General features: G+C 42.4%; 1 protein-coding gene across 1 annotated transcript; it reads left to right on the forward strand.

Moving 5' to 3' along the window:
• Positions 1–4,362: 4,362 nt before the first annotated feature.
• On the forward strand, positions 4,363–5,416 carry LOC147417233 (uncharacterized). The gene is made up of 3 exons (XM_086507785.1): positions 4,363–4,458; positions 4,534–4,947; positions 5,272–5,416. The coding sequence occupies exons 1-3, from the start codon at positions 4,363–4,365 to the stop codon at positions 5,308–5,310; spliced, it is 549 nt and encodes a 182-aa protein (XP_086363911.1). The 3' UTR covers positions 5,311–5,416.
• The last annotated feature ends 15,717 nt before the right edge of the window (positions 5,417–21,133 follow it).

The raw sequence follows: 21,133 nt of genomic DNA on the forward strand, positions 1-21,133 counted from the left end.
GAAAATACTTTTACAAAATAATAAATTAATACTCATGACACCACTAAGAGTACTTTACACGCCTCCAAAGAAGAAGGATCAAGACAAAAGGAAGAAATTTTGGTTGAATGATACTCCTTAACTAATGATAGGGCTTAACTGAAATTTTGAAAACACTCCAAAATTCAAAGAAATGTGTGATGGAAATGTAAATGGTGGGAAAAACCTCCAAACAGAGATTCAGATGGGCGATTGAGTCAGTTGCACTGGTAATTACCAAGGCCAGTTACTACGATAATTGATACAGTACACACTCAATCAGAGGTCCAGTTCGAGGGCTATAGATAGGGTTCACTACTAAGTTTTACGGATCTATCTCTGATCACTATGACTCTTCACTATCATTGATTTGTATCTTGGAGCTCTTTATGCCCTTGTATCTTTGTAACTCTAATCAAGCTCAGAGCAAACTTGGCTCACATTGTTGTACTTGCTTACACTAATCTGAATATATTTTAGTTTCCAGTCTCAGTTTCAAGTTCAATTTAAATTTCAATTCCAGTCTCTACGTTTCATTTCACTCTTGTGTGATGTGAGGTCGTGATCTGATCTAAAGTAACTCTAAGTAACCAATGTAGAATAGTTGTCATAAGTGTTCAACTCATTCCATGTATGCATCACAAGACAAAGAGGGCGTGTGCAAAATCTCTTCTTGTTCTTGTAAATGTTCTCTATCTCTCTCTCTCTCTCTCTCTCTCTCTCTCTCTCTCTCTCTCTCTCTCTCGTCTGTTTGCAAGGGAGGCGCACCAAGGGACCACAGGGGGAGGGAGTGGGTCGAGGGTTGTGAGGCTTACGAGAAGCATTAGAGATGTGCAAGGATGCAATGGAGGCAGGATGCTAGTGTTGGAGTTGCGTTCTCCCTTAATGCTTCTCGAGAATGAAGCTGCATTGTCGCCTCCTTATTTTGTAGGTTGATGTCGATATGCAATTGGACCTTGCAGTGTATGGAGGATGCTATTGCAATGCAAGAATGATGATGAAGCGTGCCATGGCGGAGAGTGCACGGAGTAAGTCAAGACAAGACCTTCCGCTTTTGCCTTAGAATTTGAGATTTGAAAAGAATCTAGGAGCCTAATTAATTGGTTAACTCCGAAGATTCCTTCCACCTCCCCTTTGCAACAAAGTCCATTGCTTGTTGGTTCCCACATTGCGTCCGCCCTCACCCTTGCCACTCTCGAGTGAATACCTCCCCCCCCCCCCTCTCTCGCGTCCATCTAACTGCCTCCTTTTTGTTGTATCTGGACCTCTCGCACAAATCCCCACCCTTGCTTCCGTTGTTGCATCCATCCGCAATGGCTTGAACACTTTTTAGTCTTCCTATAACCATCCAATTTTCCCACCTTTGGCCTTTTTTGTTAATTTATGGAACCTTAGCCTATAGAAGTCTAAGGGAGCTCAACCTTAGGTCTTTTAAGTTCCATTGATGCACATTGCTCTTTTGCAGACTGCCCCCCTTTGGATCCCTATTTTCCCTCCGTTGAATCCCTGTTGAGATCGGTATGGCAGCCTTACCAATATTCTAGCTTTTACTCCCCTGCTACTTTCCCATATTAAATGATCAGTTTAACATGAGAAAATCATTTGGGAGAATTAGGTATTAGTTTTTATGACACATGATGAGTTCAACCAAGCTAGCCACAACAGAGCAAACCATCACATGCTTTGTAAGCGAGCACACGACAAAAAAGAAAACCTCTACTGCATCCTCAACGCTCGCGCATTGTTTCATGCCACCCATTTAGTCTCCCTGGTGTTGCCATGGCTTCGCTTTGACTGCCCCCTAATTGGACTGGAATTTACTCATGGTCGCCTGGTCCACAGTGTTTGCCGCATTTCTCTCTTGCCACCTGCCAAGCCCCACACTTGCCTGGCCCCCACTCCACACCTACTTAGCGTCAAGGCCAGAAAAATAGATTTTCCCTAAGCACTGAAAACAAGGGAAAAGTTTAAATTCTCCCATTTTTAAATTTGAAGATTTTGTCTGTAAAAACTCTACAACTTGTGTAAATTTTCTTTCAATATTCCCCTTAATGACTTAATGAGACGATTTTGGCACACTTACTTACTAATTTAGAGTTGCTTCAAATACAAAGGAAGCATAATTGAGTGGAACTTTCAATCAACCTTGCCTAAATTAAATGATTTGCTCATACATTTTTATTATATAATTGCTTTGCTAATAGATTATATATGTATGTGTATGTATGTATATATATATATATATATATATATATATATATATATATATATATATATATATATATATATATATATATATATATATATATATATATATATATATATATATATATATATATATATATATATATATATATATATATATATATTCATTATTATCTTCAAAGGTCAAATATGATATATGGGACCAAAAGAGGCATATCATGCATGTGGGGTCTCCTGTTATTATTTGACACCCTACCTATCAAGTGGGATCAATGGCCCTTATTAATTGGGAACGACACAATTAGTTTTGCATCGTTCGATGGTAGATTAATCTCCCAAGTGATCAACATGTCATCCCATTTAAAGTGAACCCTAAGTAAACTTAATGTGAACACCAGGTGACCGCCAAGCGATCTCCTTGTGAACCCATCTATTCCAAAGTGATTCCTCTTAGATTCCATCCATCCCAAAGTGATTTCCAAGTGACACAATGTGATCCCCACCCCCCTCATTTTTGCTACTACCACTTCAAGTGATGAGTGATAGCTTAATGGTAGAGTCATAGCCTCTGATGTGGTAGGTGGTAGGTTTAGGTCTCAAGGACTCAATCTAGCCAGAATATTTTTATTTTTGAGAATAAACGGGCGGTCCATATCATCCAAAGGTCATGGATTGTCGATCCCACCTAGAAATGTGGGTGTCAAATAGTTCCGAGGGTGCATGGAGCTGATGAGTGAACTCACACATCTAGTCATCCGTCCCTCCACTCCTTTTCTCTGTAGACCGAGGGCTACACTCTCACAAACACACTCTCTTTCGCTCTCGCTCTCCCTCTAGTAAGAGTGGCATAAATGTTCCTCTAGATTTTAAAACACTCAAGCTAGCAAGAATCGTATCCACTTTACTCTCTCACCCCAATAAATACTCGTGAACAACTAGATTGGCTTCTGAAACCCTCAACACAATGGGAGCTTTGCGCTTTCGTAACCTTAGTTAAGGGTGGGTTTTTCTCATGAGCAATTGGATTGGCTTTTAAAACCCTCAAAACTAGGGGAGCTTTCCAGTTTCGTAACCTTAGATGAAGACCTCCAAAATCCATAGCGCTAACAACACTACAAGAGGGCTTCAGATTTTTTGCAAAAGGACACGAAAATGCTTCAAATTTGCAAGTGAGTTTTTCCACTAGCACTGCTAACCCAAAGTGTGGCTGGACTCTTGGTTGCTATTAGATATTCACGGTCCCTTCATCTACTTGCTAAAATCATTGAAGTGAAGGGTGACCTTTTGTTGTGAATTTAACTATAAGGGCGCATTTGCATGCTATAAGAAAACAGTGTTTTGTTGACACAAGAGGTCTTTGGCAGATTCCCATTAACTGTGTTGCAAGTGTCATCGTCTTCTCCTTTAGGTGGTGGTCACACGAGGCTTAGTTTCTAGTTATCTGCACTAGTTACTAAGCCTCCTTTCTGGTCATGCGCTAATAACTAATCTTGCTTAGTACAACTATGCATGCCTTGTTCAACTATGCCGAAATTGGCATAGTTGCAAAACGCGAAGGGGAATGAATTAATGCACGCAGAAGCAAAACCGCCAAGCGCAGGTTTCTCCAGCTTTGCCTCAGAAATGGCAGAGCCCAGATCCATTCCACTCTCGCCACGTAAGGCATGCAAGAGTGTGTAGCTTTATGTCTACGTGTAGGTCCTCACAGTTCTTGTCAGATTCTATCGAGCCATCGACTAGTCGCCACCTTGCAACCTCGAGTTGGCAATCCTGCACGTACTGAGACCTCTCACGTGACCACTCAAACCTTAAGAAACTTAAATTTTTAATATAAGTTCCCTTAGTTGGCATAGTTACCCATTACGGATAACTATGCCTCGTGTGATCACGCCCTTACTACACTGCATAGGACGAGAGAAGGTAGAGAGAGGAGGGCAGAGTTTTACCAACTCTGTCAAAATTGGCCGAGTTGTTCACTAGCTGACAAGTTTGCCCACGCCAGCAAAACGCTGCCCACAGCAGCGTGCGAATGCGCTCGCGGCTCGAGTAATTGGCGGAATTTTACGGATAAGATTGACCGACTGACGAAACATAAAAGGGTTGACTTTATAGAGCAACAACCAAATTGACCGACGAAAGATGCCAAGTTCACAAAGTAAAGGCGAGGGGCAGAAGGAGGGTGGGTGGGTTGACGAGGAAGAGACCGCACTGAATGCAGGGCGTCATTGGCAACTGGTGATCAGTGGTCGCTGAGCAGTGAGCCGAGGGGAGCCTGGGAGGGCGGCGAGCACTGTATATAATATGGGGTAGAGCGACGAAGACGTGATAGCGACAGTTAGTGAGAGAGGACGTTTCAGCAAGCATACTTTACAGTCTGTACTTAAGGTATACAATGGCAAAGGGGGGGCGGGCTCTACTAGTGGCGGCTGTTGTAATGATGATGCTGTGCGTGGCCTCTGCCGATGTGTGCAGCAACACTGTGAACCAGATCAGCGGCTGCCAGAGCTACGGGCTGGGACTGGTGACGCGGCCGTCGGAGCAGTGCTGCGGCCAGGTGACGAAGCTGAACCAGCAGACGCAGGGCAACATCCCCTTGCGCCGCCAGATCTGCAGCTGCTTCAAGGACTACATCAACCTCCTGGGCGTCCAGCGATTCAACTCTCTGCTCTCCATTTGCCAAGTGAAACTCGGCTACACAATCTCCGCCAGCACCAAATGCAGCCAGTATGTCTCTCTCCCCGCTCCCTCTCTCTCTCTCTCTCTCTCTCTCTCTCTCTCTCTCTCTCTCTCGCAACGCGTCCTGAGTTCAAAACTCCTCTATTGGTTCTTGTGTGTGTGTGTGTGTGTGTGTGTGTTTTGTGGTGAGACCTCCCAAGTGTCCCTCTTATTAAAGAGGTCTCGAGCTCAAAACTCGTCTTACAGATCTTTGAGGTCTCTTTCAAAACCTCTCCCCTCTCTCTTCATATCTTCTCTTTCTCTCTCTCTCTCTCTCTCTCTCTCTCAAAATTGATTTGTACTGATACTTTGTTGTCCACTTATGCTTTGCAGGATCCGCTAGGCGCCCATCAACTCCACGTTTGCGTATAAAGAGCTTTTTGTATGGTCTCTCTCTTAATATGTAATAAAAACTCTTTTCATATTTAGAAGACCTTTCTCATGGTCAGCACGACAAAGTGGATCTATTCTCAACAAATTTTTCTTGTTTTGAGTTGAAAAGCTTGCACACTCTTGTCTCTTCTCTCTACTAAAAGCTTGCACTCTCTTGTCACTTCTGTCAAATAGCAAATGCTACTTGTGACTTGAAATTCTCCCGGTGTCCATGTCAAAATTTGAAGCTTTTACTGGTAATTACACTAAAACTTGTGTAAATTTGTCGGTTTTCTAAAAGGCAAGCTCAAAATGTAATCGGGATTTTATAATTTCAGTCGGTTAAAATACTCTAGACCCCGGTTTTTTTTCTAACACTGCTTGTGAGAGTCGAATTGCCATTTTTGTCAGTGAGCTTCACAAAGGGAGCGTTTGAACAAACTGGCATAACTGTTGACAAAAGGCAAACTCTACCCATACTTGTGGGAAACCTACCTTTGATGAAAACCAACTTGAGTCGAGGTTCTAAGTAGGGTGCCAACCAGTATTTAAGGTATCTTTCTACTATTTGGAGCAATTACGGTATACTCAAAATCACATACAATCATATCATTCAACTTTCACATATCCGGCTGTAGTGTAAATTTCTCGTTGGAATGAGATATCTTAGTTGTAATTTCATAAAATATTAAGTTTGAAGCCAAAAAATTTTGGGCTTTATCTATCTATATACTAAAATATGGGGAGCCAACCAAACAATGGTTGGGCGCTCCCTATCTCCCACACCTCTCTCTCTCTCTCTCTCACACACACACACACACACACAAAAGTTCACTATGACGTTCATAAAGGCTATTGAAAAGAATTTTATAATAACTAGCTCGTGCGGCCCGCCTACGGTGGGTCTCGCTCACTCTTACTTATAATATACAATGGTAAGGTCTTTGGTGGTGGGAGTGCCTCCGATAGTGCTTAGGCATGTCCTACATAAGGCCTACATTTAGAGACAGAGAGAGAGAGAGAGATGTGCTTGATGCCCCCACGTGTACATACACAGCGGTCGGGGGGGGGGGGGGGGGGGTACGTGATGCATTTCTACCTTGTTTGGGTCGAGCAGATGGTGTCCTTTCTTCTTGTCTATGCAAACTTCTATTCTGCTCTCTCTCTCTCTCTCTCTCTCTCTCTCTCTCTCTCTCAATTCCAACTCAGTTTTAGCTAGATAGGACACACAAAGAGATGGAGAACTAATGGTTTGGTCTCATAGGTCATTTTGGCCTCTTGAGTACGTTAATATATCATTTCGTATCTCTCATGTGGCAATCAACTTCATGCATCTTACGACATTAAAACTCTCTTCTTCTTCTTCTTCTCTCTCTCTCTCTCTCTCTCTCTCTCTCTCTCTTCTAGCTCAGTTCTAGCTAGTAGCACTTCTAGCTTCATTTTATATTTTTTGGTATCTAGACATGGTATTAGATTCAAATTAAGAAAAGAGTATAGATAGGAAAAAACCGAGAGATGGAGAACTAATGGTTTGATCTCATGGGTCATTTCGGCCTCTTGTTAATATATCGTTTTATTTCTCTTATGTGGCAAACAACTTCAAAATTTGAAGCATTAATAGGAGTCTCCCCCCTATGTCGCTGTGTGTGTGTGTGTGTGTGTGTGTGAGTTCTTGCTAGTGGCACATCTAGTTTCATATTATTATTATTTTTAACCCAGACATGGTATCAAATTCACCAGCTTGTAATGGTTTGGTCTCATATGTCATTTTGGCCTCTTGAATACGCGAATATATCATTTCATTTCTCTCCTCCTCTTCTTCTCTGGCTAGAACTAGCAAGAGTCTCGGCCGCTCGTTCTCTCTCTACAAGTCTCTCTCTCTCTCTCTCTCTCTCTCTCTCTCTCTCTCTCTCTCTCTCTCTCTTGTGGACTTTAAGAAAGCCTTTGATATGATTCCACATAACAATTTGTGGAGAAGGATGGAAGAACTCCAAGTGCCAAGTGAGTTTATGCTTGCGGTTTCTTGAATCTATGAGAAGGTGATTTGTCAATTGCGCATGGGAAGAGAAATTTCAGAAATTTTTGTAAGCACTATTGGGGTTAAACAAGGATGTGCATTGTCACCAACTCTCTTTGGTCTATGCATTGATCAATTGGAACAAATGGTACTTGACTTTATGCAAGAAGAAGGCATTGAAGAGGTCACTATTTGCAATGCGGTAATCATGCTTTTGTTGTATGCAGATGATGTAGTGCTTCTAGCACACACTTTAGAAGATGCACAAAAGCTTATGGTTGTCCTTGAGAAATTTTGCTTGCATAGTGGGCTGATTGTAAATGAATCCAAAACAAAGGTTATGCTTGTGAAAACCAACCATAAGGAGAAGCCATGCATTGTGTACAACAACGAGACACTTGAAGTTGTTGAGAGCTTTAAGTACCTTGACCTTGAGGTTCCATCCAATCACAAGTGGCATGAATGTGCTATGCGTCGTTTGGAAGCGGGAAAGAGAGCATATTATGCATTTGAGAACATGTGTAATGCGGGAAACATCAAGTGTTGGGTTCTCAAGAAGTATCTTTTTGATGCATTGGTGACACTGGTTCTTCTTTATGGAGTTGAAGTGTGGGACGGGAGCATCTCAAAGTCTACTTGGAAAGAGTTTGAGAATGTTCAAAAGCGTTTTCTTACAAACTTTCTCCAAGTTAAGACATAAACACCATATATGCTCCTACTTCTTGAGTCGGGATCTCTTCCAATTGAGGTTATGGGCATGGAAAGGGTTGTGGAGTACATGATAAAGATGCGTCAAAACCCCTCACATCGACTTCCTACAATTGCATGGGAAGCAAGCAAAAAAGTTCAAAAGACGCATAAAAGCAAGATCTTGAGCACGGGATGGATGCAAGACATAAAGAAGTGGTTTGGGAGATGGGATGCATTACACTTGCTACATGATGCTTCAATTGACTCTCAAGTGAATGAAGCTTTTCTACAACGCCAATGTATTACGGCTTGGGAGAAATCCGGTGGGTCACGCTTCATACATTACACCACCTATATTGCCCCCAACTACAAAACCATGTTCTTCGCTGAGAGAGGAAACCATACTCAAACTTACATGTTTGAGCCTATTCCCTTGTCCGCGATACGCACTATCGCAGCAATTCGGCTTAGCTCCCATTTCCTTCGATGCGAGATAGGGCGTTGGGGCAATGGAGAAGAGTCAAATCGATTGTGCACATTATGCTCACTGCAAGTTCGAGAGTCTGAGTACCACACACTACTAGAGTGCTCAGCTTTTGATCACATCCGAACTTGCTTCTCTCACATTTTCAGCCATAACTTAGACCTACACACTTTCCTCTCCCAGCCAAAGTGTGGGCTCTCCATTGCGACTCTCATCACTACAATTTTGGAGCATCGAGAATCACTCATCAGCCATACACATACTACATCACATGTAACTTTGGTCCCATAGGTCATATTTGACCTCCGAGGACGATAATAAAATCTATCTATCTCTCTCTCTCTCTCTCTCTCTCTCTCTCTCTCTCTCTCTCTCTCTCTCTCTTCTCTCTCTCTCTCTCTCTCTCCCCATTGTGTGTGTCTCTCTCCGTCTCAATGTATGGAAAAGTGCCCTCAGCTTAGCCTTGAATTGGTTGAAAAATCAAAATAGCAGGTTGAAGCGAGGGAAAGAAGGAAAAAGTTTGCTTGGCAAATTTTAAAAAACATACTAAAATTTCAAAAATGCTGATTCTTTTGAAACATCTCACGATCATTTCATTACAGTAGACATTAATATTATCATTTCATTTCTCTCCAATTTGGAGCATTGACATGAAGAAGTTAATATATCATTTCATTTCTCTCCAATTTAAAGCAGCAGAATCACTCGCTCTATGTCTCGCTTCCCCTATGCATAACCCTCTCTCTCTCTCTCTCTCTCTCTCTCTCTCTCTCTCTCTCTCTCTCTCTCACACACACACACACACACACACACACATACACACACATACACACACACGCGCGCGCTATAGCTCTCTCTCTCTCTCTCTCTCTCTCTCTCTCTGAGCCGTTTTTTGACCTAGTAGACAGCAGTTCACTCTTTTGACCATAACTTGCGCATCCGAACTCCGATTTAGGTGATCTATAGCCTCAATCGAAGAGCACGAAGCCCTCTACGCATTGATGTAAAGACAGAATTTTTTTGTGTAATGGAAGGGTTTTCTGCAACAGCATCTTAGAACTGAAAAACCTGTCAAAACTTTGCGTTTTGTTGCCGACTTGAAGGCAATGTCAGACAAAACTTGCAAGGGTGGAAAAGCCACACTCGCCATGGAGAATGATGCAAAATCTCCAAGGAATTTGGATGCTAATCCAACCACATCATCTACAACAACCGAAGCAATGATCATGGCTTACTTGATCTCGTTACAAGAAACCGTCAACAAACAAGGTGAAGAGTTGCGCGTACTTGCAATGGAGAATGGTACTTTAAGAGTTCTCGTTGTGGAGAATGAGCACCTCAAGAAGGTTCTTGAAATGCAAACAACACACTTGATGCATCTTGAGAATGAAGTTCAAGAATGTAAACGCTCTCTTGTTGACATGAATGTATTGAAAGAGCGCTTGAGCAAAGTTGAGAGTGATCATGTATTGAAAGAGGAAACAATAGATACAATACGACATGATGTATGTGAGATGAGAAATGCATCCAAATCATGGGCTGATATATGTAAGGATAATGTGGTTTCTACATCTCCTATCACGCAAGCCGTTGTCCAAGCAAAGAATGTAGAGAATGTGGACACTCAAGAATTGCACGAACGACAAAAACGCTCAAAGAACATAGTCATTCGTGGAATCAAGGAGGAAAGCATGGAAACACCCCAATCCCTTGTAGTTGCTATTGAAGAGTTTTTTGCTACACACTTTGGCATGTCAGGAATCATGGATTACGGTGCACATCGAGTTGGAAAACAAGGAGTCCCTCGCTCGGGAGAAAGACCTATTGTATGTACCATGGCTGATGAGGTAAAGAGAAAGATCATCCTTGACAATGGTTGGACCTACCTCAAAGGAAGAGATTGTAATGTATATGAGGATCGCAATATTATGCAACAAAATGTACGTCGCAAAGCGTATGAGGAAAGAAGCAAGAAGGTTAAGGTATCACCTCAAGAAGAAAAGCCACTTAAGGAGGATGCAAGTCCACCCAACAAATAGGGACACATGATCTATGAGACCAACTCACGCTTGCGAATAAGCTTTTGGAATTGTAACGGGTATCCATGGAATGCAGGAATTGGCATTGATGAGCTTACCAATGACTCCGATGTGATACTTCTTGTCGAAACATGGGAGCATGATGCGCAACGAATTCTTGGATTTGACAAATACGATGTGCATTCTTTGATGTGGGCCAAAAATGCAAAGCAACGAAGAGGCCAAGGAGGCGTAGCATGTATGACCAAAAAGGGTTTGAAAGATGTTTCCATTGTCAAAGAAGATAAGTATAAACGCTACTTATGGCTGAAAATCAGCCCACCAAATGGTCAAGTCATGTTTGTGGCCGGTTGTTACATTCCTCACTATGAATCCAACTTTTATGCTTGCTTGAATATGGATAGAGATCAGCCCTTTGTTGAACTAGAGGAAGACATTGCTCATTACAAGGATCAAGGTGAAGTCATTGTTTTTGGAGACATGAATGCTCGCACAAATATGCTACAACACCACACACAACAAGTAGACATGCCGCATGTCTCAAGAAGAATGGATGACTCATACATGTATAATTGAAGTTCTAATGATGCAAAAGAAGTGGATCACTATGGAAAATCACTTCTACATATGTGCAATAGTACCGGAATGCTCATTGCAAATGGTGTATCTCTATGGCAAGGCACCAATAACTTTACATGTAGAAAGCACAACGGTGCTAGCGTGATTGACTATATGTTGTTCTCGGAAGCCACTCTAGAATGCATACAAAGCTTTACACTTGGTGAATGGAATCCGGAATCGGATCATAGGATGTTATGTATTGACCTCAAGTGTGGTAAACGGCCCGAGCATGTAGCCTCCAATCATGATGTGAATCATTTATACCTACGTCTAGACTTCAAACGAGCACTTATATATGCTGATATGGTGGACCAAATGTTAAGCATGATAGAGCATCAAGAGAGCCCAACATTAGAATGCAAGTGGAAAGTTTTCAAAGAAGTAATTTTCTCTTGTGCGAAGGAATGCTTTTCGGTGAAACACATGTCTTGCAAAAGGTCTAAGAAGGGTAGCACCAAGAAGAAATGGTTTGACATGGAATGTAGTCAAGCCCGAAAACACTTGCTAAGATTGGATGCAATCAAAGACAAGGAAGTTTACTTGGAATGTTCACACACATACAAAGCACTTGTTCAAAAGAAGAGGAGAAGGTGGGAAATCAAAAAACAACTTCTTTTAGCACAAGAGAAAGCACATGCATGTGGCAAGTTTTGGCAAAATCTAAAAGGCAAGCGCGTTGAGAGCTTTGGTGACTTGACTCTTGAGGATATGTATCTGCATTGTAAGAATCTCTATGAGCAACCCAATGTTGATAAGATGGAGTGTTGTAGCTCCCTTCCGTTTATGTCTCCTTTCTTTACCATTGAAGATGTATGCCGCGCGCTTGAGAAACTTGCTACTCGCAAGGCAGGTGACCTTCAAGGTGTCAAGGCTGAAATGATTAAATGGACAAGCAAGACAACACGATATTGGATATGCGATATGTTTAACCTTGCACTTCAGTATGGCATGCCTCATGATTGGAGTGCAAATTGGATCAAACCTTTGCACAAAGGAGGAGATGTAAACAATGTGAACAACTATCGCACTATAATGGTTGGTTCTTTAATGGCAAAGTTATTTGGATGTATCATGGAGATGAAGATAAGTGAATGGGCTGAAAAGAATGGCAAACGTGCACTTGGCCAAGCAGGTTTTCGAAAGCATCATAGCACTATTGATCACCTTGTCACTCTTCGAGTTCTTATGGAAGCGTCTCGATTGAAAGGAAAAAATTTGTATTGTTGCTTTGTGGATTTCAAGAAAGCTTTTGACATGGTACCGCGAGGAAATCTTTGGAGACGTATGCAAAGCCTTCAAGTGCCGAGAGAATTTATGCATGCAGTCTTTCGCATCTACCAAAAAGTGATATGTCGATTACGTATGGGAGATGGAATTTCAGAATTTTTTGCAAGCACTATTGGTGTCAAACAAGGATGCCCACTTTCCCCAACCCTCTTTGGGCTACTCATTGATGAATTGGAATGCATGGTTCTTGACTTTATGCAACAAGAAGGCATAGAAGAGGTTAAGATTGGAAATGCGGTGATCATGCTTTTGCTTTATGCCGATGATGTAGTGCTCTCGGCACATACCTTAGAAGATGCACAAAAGCTTATGAGTGTTTGGAAGGCTTTTGCCTACATAGCGGGCTGATCGTGAATGGATCCAAAACCAAGGCTATGCTTGTAAAGACCCTCAATGATGAAAATCCATGCATTGTATATAACAATGAGAAACTTGAAGTGGTAGATCACTTCAAGTACCTTGGCCTTGAGGTTCCATCCAATCATAAATGGAAGGATTGTGCAATGCGTCGCTTGGAAGCCGGAAAGAGGGCCTATTATGCATTTGAGAACATGTGCAATGCAAGAGAGATCAAGTGTTGGGCTCTCAAAAAGTACCTCTTTGACACATTGGTGACACCGGTGCTTCTTTATGGAGTGGAGGTGTGGGTGGAAGCATCGGGAAGTCTACTTGGAAAGAGTTTGAGAATGTCCAAAAGCGTTTTCTCACCAACTTTCTCCAAGTCAAGACACAAACACCCTACATGCTCTTACTTCTTGAGTCCGGATTGCTTCCCATTGAGGTCTTGGTATGCAAAGGGTTGTGGAGTACATGCGTAAGACACAACGTAGCCCTTTGCATCGACTTCCTAGAATCACATATGAAGCAAGTCAAATGATTCAAAAGACATGCAAGAGCAAAATACTAAGTTCGGGGTGGATGCTTGATATCAAGAAATGGTTTGGAAGATGGGATGCATGTCACTTGGTCAAGGATGCGTCGATCGACTCCCAAGTTAATGAGGCCTTCTTACAACGCCAATGTATCACGGCTTGGGAGAAATCCAGAGGTTCTCGCTTCAGCCATTACACCACACACGTTGCCCCAAACTACAAATCTCTCTTCTTCTCGGAACGAGGTAACCGAACCCATTCCTACATCCTTGAGCCCATCCCGTTGAGTGCGATCCGCACCATTGCCTCCATTCGTCTTAGCTCCCATTCTCTACGCTGCGAGACAGGACGTTGGGCACTGGCGAGGAGTGTCATCGACTTTGCACCATATGCCCTCGTCAAGTGCGAGAGAGTGAGTACCACACACTACTTGAGTGCTCAGCTTTTGACCACATTAGGTCCTCTTTTCCCCATATATTCAGCCATGATCTCTCCCTACATACCTTCCTCTCCCAACCACGATGTGGACTCTCTATTACGACGCTCATTTCAGCCATTTTTGAGCATCGAGAGTCACTTATGAACTCCACTCACACCACGTGACATGTTCATTTGGTCCCATAGGTCATATTTGACCTCCCAGGACGATAATAGAACTATCTATCTATCTCTCTCTCTCTCTCTCTCTCTCTCTCTCTCTCTCTCTCTCTCTCTCTCTCTCTCTCTCTCTCTCTCTCTCTCTCCTCTCTCTCTCTCTCTCTCTCTCTTCGCACTTTGTGTCTAGACAGGCGGAAAAGTCTCTCTCTCTCTCTCCATTCGCATGCTTGTTGTTGCAAGGCACACTGGCCAAGTAGTAACGTGAGACGTGCATGTGCAGTAACATGAGATGTGTAGTCCCGTGATGGCATGCGCACACAAACACACACACACACACACAAACACATAATAGATTGGACTTAATCCCAAAGTTAGAGAAAGCACACAATTTCACACACACACACACACACGCACACATTTGGGATATACGTATTGATGAGAGATGCTTATCGAAACAATGACACATGCAACTACTTCACTCGCAAAAGAATGATGGACGGTGATGCGGACGTGTACACTTTTTATTTACAAGTCCAATTGATCCTTTGTATAATAAAGCTGGAAACAGTTAAGCAGGGTGCAAAACAACAGATGTAAAAATTATTGTACTCCTCAATATCAATCATTGTGGATAAAGGTTTTTTTTAGCATTTTATACCAGTAAACCCGTGGTTTTTTTTGGCAGTGTATACCATTCAAGTAATCAAAAAATCTCCACTTGCAGTGACAAATTGAAATTTTAAGGTAATATGGTATTTTGTTCCAAGATAAGGTGCAAGACCAGTTATTTCAGGAAGCAAAATACTGCTTGTCTTCGGTAATAGGTGAATCAAAACCCCCTTTTTTTACATAACAATTGAGTTTTTTTATGGGTATGTGTTCAAAATCTCCCCTGTAAAATGCTACTGTTGGAATTAGGGTTGCAGAGAAACACACACACAGCTTGAGAAGATGAAGGAAGCTCAAGGCAAACAATAGAGAGTGTGTTACTTAGTATGCAATGGAAAGATAGATAGCCCTAGAGTGATGGGCATATATACAATGCTCGGGGAAAAAACCTCCTAAAGAGGGTAAAAATGCCCTGTCGGTGCTAGTGTGTTCACACACATCACTACCACATGTATATGGTAACAAATCCCCCCTAGAGTGATGCGGTGAACGAGAGCTGGCACATGAGTAAAGCGAAGTGCCATGCCCTGAGGACATGATCAGTCCACAAAAGGGAGTAAGCCCAAAGCTTTGCAGAAAGCTTCAAGCTTCTCACAAGACAATGCCTTTGTGAAAAGATCTGCAAGGTTGTCCTGTGTTGGCACATAAGCCAAGCTGATCTCTCCTGTTGAGAGCCTCTCCTTGACATAGTGGTAATGCACCTCAATGTGCTTTGTGCGAGCATGAAAAACTGGGTTCCTCGCAACTGCCAATGCGCTCTGACTGTCAGTGTAGATAGTGTTGGCAGTGTCCTCTCGAACACCCAAATCAGCCATAAGGCGTCTAAGCCATACACACTCAACCGTAGTTGTGAAGACTGCCCTTTACTTAGCCTCACAATTCGAAGTGGCCACAGTAGGTTGCTTCTTTCTCAACCATGATATACATGAACTGCCAAGCATGAAACAAAAACCACTTGTGGACACTCATGTGTCAAAACAAACAGCCCAATCTGAGTCCGAAAAAGCATGTAAGTCTGGCGGCAATGATCCCCCCTTGGGATAAAACAAGCCAAGATATAAAGTGCCACTAAGGTAGCTGAAAATCCTCTTGGCAGCCTGCCAATGCTTAGACCCTGGGCTATACATAAATATGCTGAACTGTGAGACTGCAAACTGAATATCTGGCCTCGTGTTGCATACATAAATGAGGCAGCCAACAACAGTTTGGTAAAGAGTGACATCAGCAGGATCGCCAGCATCATGTAGACTCAACTTCAAACCTGTTTCCATGGGAGTGGCAATAGGTTTACAATCCTCAAGTCCAAACTTACATAGCAGTGTCTCTATGTAACTTTTCTAACACACAACAATACCACCATCACACTGCTTAAACAACCCCAAATATTTCATCTTGAAAGTAGAATTCAAATCAGCCTTGAATTCAGAAATATGTCTCTCATTGATCAGTAAATCATCGACATAAAGAACCACAATGAAAGTACATCACCCTCACGCTTTACATACAATGTGCTTTCACTTGGACTGTTACGAAAGCCTCGTTTAACCAAATGAGTGTCAACTTTCTCATACCAAGCACAAGGAGATTGCTTCAACCCATACAAAGCCTTCTTACATCTGCACACTTTGTCCTTTTGTCCTTTTATGACAAAACCGCGAGGCTACGTTACATAAACTTCCTCAAATATGTCACCATTCAAGAAATCAATAACAATGTCTCATTGATGTACATCCCAACCAAAATGAGCTGCCAATGCACATAGAAAACGCACAGTACTCATACGACAAGTGGGAGCAAAAGTCTCTTCATAATCTATGCCTTTTTGCCGTGCATAACCCTTTGCAACAAGTCGAGCCTTATGGCGATTGATCTCACCATCCGGCTTGCGTTTCAACTTGTAAACCCACTTTGTACGAATGGCCTTTTTGCTAGGAGGCAAATTACATAAAGTCCATGTGTCATTTTGTATAAGTGCATCATATTCTGATTGCATGGCAGCCATCCAATTTTTTGAATTATGTGCTTCATCAAAAGACAGAGGCTCCTCAACATCATGTAAGCTAGACACAGCCAAAGCATAACAATCCGATGCATAAGATGCATGGCGAGAGCCGAACGGGTACGACTAGACAAAGGTGCTGTTATAGAATTGACATTTTATTATTTTTTGCAGCTGACAGGTGGAAAAGACTAGACCCAGCTTGTCCTATGCGAATGGATCTGTATATTAAGTACATTTTATTATTCAAGTGCTCTTTTATGAGCTTTGGCCATTTATGACCGTCGGCCAGTTTGTACTCATTTTTGACCATTCAAGAAATCTATAAATGAAATACGTGCAAGAGGGAAATGGTCACTCTTGCACGCGGGAGATTGCACCCAGTGTCTGCGTTGCTCTTCTCTCCTCTTCCCTCTTCTCTCTCGTCATGCCGGCGTAGCACTCCGCTCTAGGAGGTGTGATTGCATGCGCTCTCTTGCCCTCTCCCGCTCTCTGTCTCTCTCTATTTGCGTTGTGCTCGATTATGGATTTGTGAGAGTCGACAGGTACGTAGATTAGTTTTTTATGTCTTGCTATGTGCTATTTTTGAGTATTTTGCAGGGCAGCCAGGCTTCTGGCTGTAGCAGTGGTATCAGAGTTGAGGCTACATTCTCGAGATTGGAGATTCTGATAACCAAAAGCTAAGTACTCTTGTTTCCTTCTGGTCTTCAAAATTTATAACTCTTTTTTTTTTTGCATAAAATCTGGCATTAGTTCTTTATTAATTTGTAATTACTGGAAAATATCTGAATAAGACAGTAGGAATGACAATTTTTTTCTATGAGCAAAGCTTACACAATATTAACGTATATATATATATATATATTAACAAGCAAGATAAATATCGTGATCTTAGATCTGCATAGTAGACAACGAAGCAGAGTAATAGGAGAGAGGATTGGAGGTGTTATGTCATAAGAAGTAGAGGGAATTAAAATAACATAAATTTTCCTTTAGCCTATCCGTATTTTCTCATGGGATCCTACCCCAAGTTAATTAGGCTCCGAATTTATAATTAAAGAGGGTATTTCTTTGTAATACAAACGTAAGCAGCATGCAGACAGAGCTCGCGTGCAGCGTGGATGCAGTGGACCTTTACAAAATACACATGAACACCGGCCCCTCCAGCAGTCGACGACTACCTGCCAAGCCAGCTATGGTGATAGAGCACATGCTACTGTGTGTTCTGTTGAGGATTCTGCCGAGCCAGAAATGATAGAGTACGCATGCAATAGACGAGGTAGTACCTCTTTGTGATCAAGCCATCAGTCTCTCTCGACTCGTGCTACCAACCACAGTTGCCTCTCTCAGGCAGGCATGCGAGCCACATCCTCTTGATGCCCATGCAGCGGGTCTCGCTTTCCTACCCCAACCACCCATTCACTCTCTTTCTTTCTCTGTCTCTTGCCGCCACCCAGAATTGGTCTCTTTGTATCTCTCTTTTGCTGACGACCCCTCTTTTGTTCACCAACTATCACTCTCAGACACGTTTGCGCATTGCCCCCCTCTCGCAGACCTTCCACAACTTGGCTACAGCTGCCTTGCAGCATGGTAGCACTAGTGACACCGGCTAGTGTTCCAACAGTGCCGTTCCCCACCCACCCCGGCCGCATGACAAGTTTCCTCACCCACCTGATAGCCTACCCTCACTTTTCAGAGCCACACAAGCGTAGCCCAGTTCAACTAGCTATTGCGCTTTACTACACATGCAAACACTGCATGGAGTTCGTTGTAGAGATCTCTCTTTCTCTTTCACTCACACTCACACATCCACAGCCTTACGCTGCCAAACCACTACCGTTCACCAGCTCGCATGGAGTAGCAACCTCCCAATCCAATCTGTGGTACAACATCCTGCAACAACGTGAAACCTCTCTCTCTCTCTCTCTCTCTCTCTCTCTCTCCTCTCTCTCTCTCTCTCTCTCTCTCTCTCTTCTCTCTCTCTCTCTCTCTCTCTCTCTCAACTGCAGCCACTCTGAGACTCTTGGAGTCTCGATGCATGCAGTTTGCCAACCCTAATAACAACGCATGGAGTTCATTCCGAGTTGTAGTTCGTGCATTTTTTAAGTTCGCAGTTTTTTTACGCCACACACACAACCGGTGATCGATTTTTTCCCTCAACAGTCCAACACTCTTTTCTCTCTCTCTCTCTACCACACACACACACACAGGTCACGGAGAGCTCCTCTCAGACATGGCCTGGGCCTCTTACCTACAATATGTGGCTATCTTGCTTCTCTGTGTGCTCTCTTTCGTACTATAACAAACTCCCATGCACACTCCTCTCTATCAGTGCCACCATGCCTTGTCTATCTCTCATCTTCCCCTTTTCAGTTCCTTTAGAGCATGGTATGCCATCTGCTCTTTTACAAAGGCCTCCGATGCACCATCGTGATACAAGTTGAAGGTTTGATAGATAGCAAGTGGCACTCCAATGGCAGCTTTACCTTCAAGCACACTCGCGTGACACGACCTGTAAGACCAATATCTTTCATGCTGTACACAGGCAGCTTGTGGAAACTCTCAGATGTAAAGACATCCGTGTAGCAATTCGATACATCAAGATGGCTTCTCAAAGACATACAAGAGTGCAGCAAAAGGGCCCAACAGCCCCTCAACATGGTACAGTGATGGAATGCCCAGAATATACCGATAAGCCATCTGACGAAAAATGGGCGGAGACAAATGGCGAGGCAGATGCAGAGCGGTGTCTTCTACAAGAAGAAAACACGAAAGAAACCACCCACTTGGGCCATCTCTCTCGAAAGCATCTTATCTCTCTCCCTCTCAGAGCTTACGACGCAAGAACGAAGTCTCTCTCTCTCTCTCTCTCTCTCTCTCTCACTCTCCTCTCTCTCTCTCTCTCTCTCTCTCTCTCTCTCTCTCTCTCCCTCTCTCTCTCTCTCTCTCTCTCTCTCTCTTCTCTCTCCTCTCGCATTGCAGCAGAGATCTCGGTAGCATGAAGGTCCAAGGACACGACCGGAGTAGAATCTGCAGGAGCGCGTAAAACCGGATGATTGCTTCCAGAGGCGAACATTGACGAATCTCGGGAAGGCCCACTGCAATACTTTCTCTGACGATGCTTTTAGACTGCACCTTTAGATTTAGTTTTTGTTTTTCACTTTACTTCATTTTATTTGGTACCCAGACATTGTACTCGATTCATACGGTTTAGTCTCATCGGCCATTTTGGCATTTTTGACGTCGGGTAATATAACATTTCATTTCTTATCTGTCTCTCTTCCCCGTCCCACTACGACTGCACTATGTCGGGCATCCTCGGGCATTCACGACAATGCTGATGATGATTTTAGCATGTAGATTTTAGGCTTTTGCCTTAGCTTCTCACTTCACTTCATTTTATTTTTATACCCAGATATTGTAATTACCTCCATCGACATTGTATCATATCTAATTTTGGCCTTTTCAAGGTGTTTAATGCAACAATTTATTTCATTTTCATTTCTTGCTCTCCTCATCTACTGCATCTGACTCCCCCCACGACAGTGCCAGAAGTACACACTGACGAAGCTATGGAGCGACCGTTGCAATACTTTCTCAGACGATGCCCAATGTACAGCATCCTCAGGCATTGACACCGACGCTGATGACGATTTTTTCAATCTTTTGTTGTACTACATTTTATTTTGTACCTAGACATTGTATTGGATCCATAAGGATTATATCAATTTGGTCTCATAAGCTTTTTGCAGACAGTTAATACATTAAGGAAGTCATGCTGTCCTTAGTAAGCATATGTGCTTGTATTTTTTATCATCAATTCCGGTGTTCTCTTGTTGCATAAACACATTCAAAATAATACTAATCATAATAATAAAAATCATCACCTTACGTAGGTTCCATGACTATCATTGGCCAATTCAAAAATTGATGACCACATTAAAATTAAGACGATAATCACGATCCCAGACCTTGGTTGCTGAAGTCAGATACTCATCGCTGCAAAGTATCCACGGGACTGCGCAATTTGGGACGATTAGGCTCATCGACACAACATGATATGGAATTATATCAAATCATTATTATAATTTTGGGCTAGGCAGTGATAATTTTTTCATTACTGGTTTTTTGCATAATGTATTTTCTACTCATTTTTCTGCTTGCCGCCTGTAGTAAGAATAAAAATAAAAGTGGATACAATTAAATTTTTACACCCTTGGGTCACATTAAGGCAAAGAATCCTTCCACATTAGTGATTGGTCCTTTCCATTTATCTCATTATAACTAGTCCAGAATTTTTCCTAACTATTTACAATTCGTAAACCTTAAAGCAAGACATCCCATAACCAATACCTCGTGCAGAGTTGCAACAACACACCCCCATTTTAAAATTGTTTGATTTTGACCAATGCAGTACAATATTGCATTTTTTTTCTAAGAAATTCTCGTTCACTCTCTCACGCTAGCAACATGAATTGATATTTCTAACAAGATAAATTGTAAGCTTTGTATACTTATGGTTGATTTACAAGACCCTCATGATCTTTT

This window comes from Adiantum capillus-veneris, unplaced genomic scaffold (genome assembly GCF_014529385.1).
Source record: "Adiantum capillus-veneris isolate H3 unplaced genomic scaffold, ASM1452938v2 Hic_scaffold_315, whole genome shotgun sequence".
NCBI classification, from domain to species: Eukaryota; Viridiplantae; Streptophyta; class Polypodiopsida; order Polypodiales; family Pteridaceae; genus Adiantum; species Adiantum capillus-veneris.

Excerpts from the sequence above, each read along its gene's own strand:
- LOC147417233 (XM_086507785.1), top strand. The coding sequence starts at position 4,363 with ATGCCAAGTTCACAAAGTAAAGGCGAGGGGCAGAAGGAGGGTGGGTGG. Across the intron at positions 4,459-4,533 it reads CAGGGCGTCATTGGCAACTG|AGCGACGAAGACGTGATAGC; the intron begins GTGATCAGTGGT and ends AATATGGGGTAG. Across the intron at positions 4,948-5,271 it reads GCCAGCACCAAATGCAGCCA|GATCCGCTAGGCGCCCATCA; the intron begins GTATGTCTCTCT and ends TATGCTTTGCAG.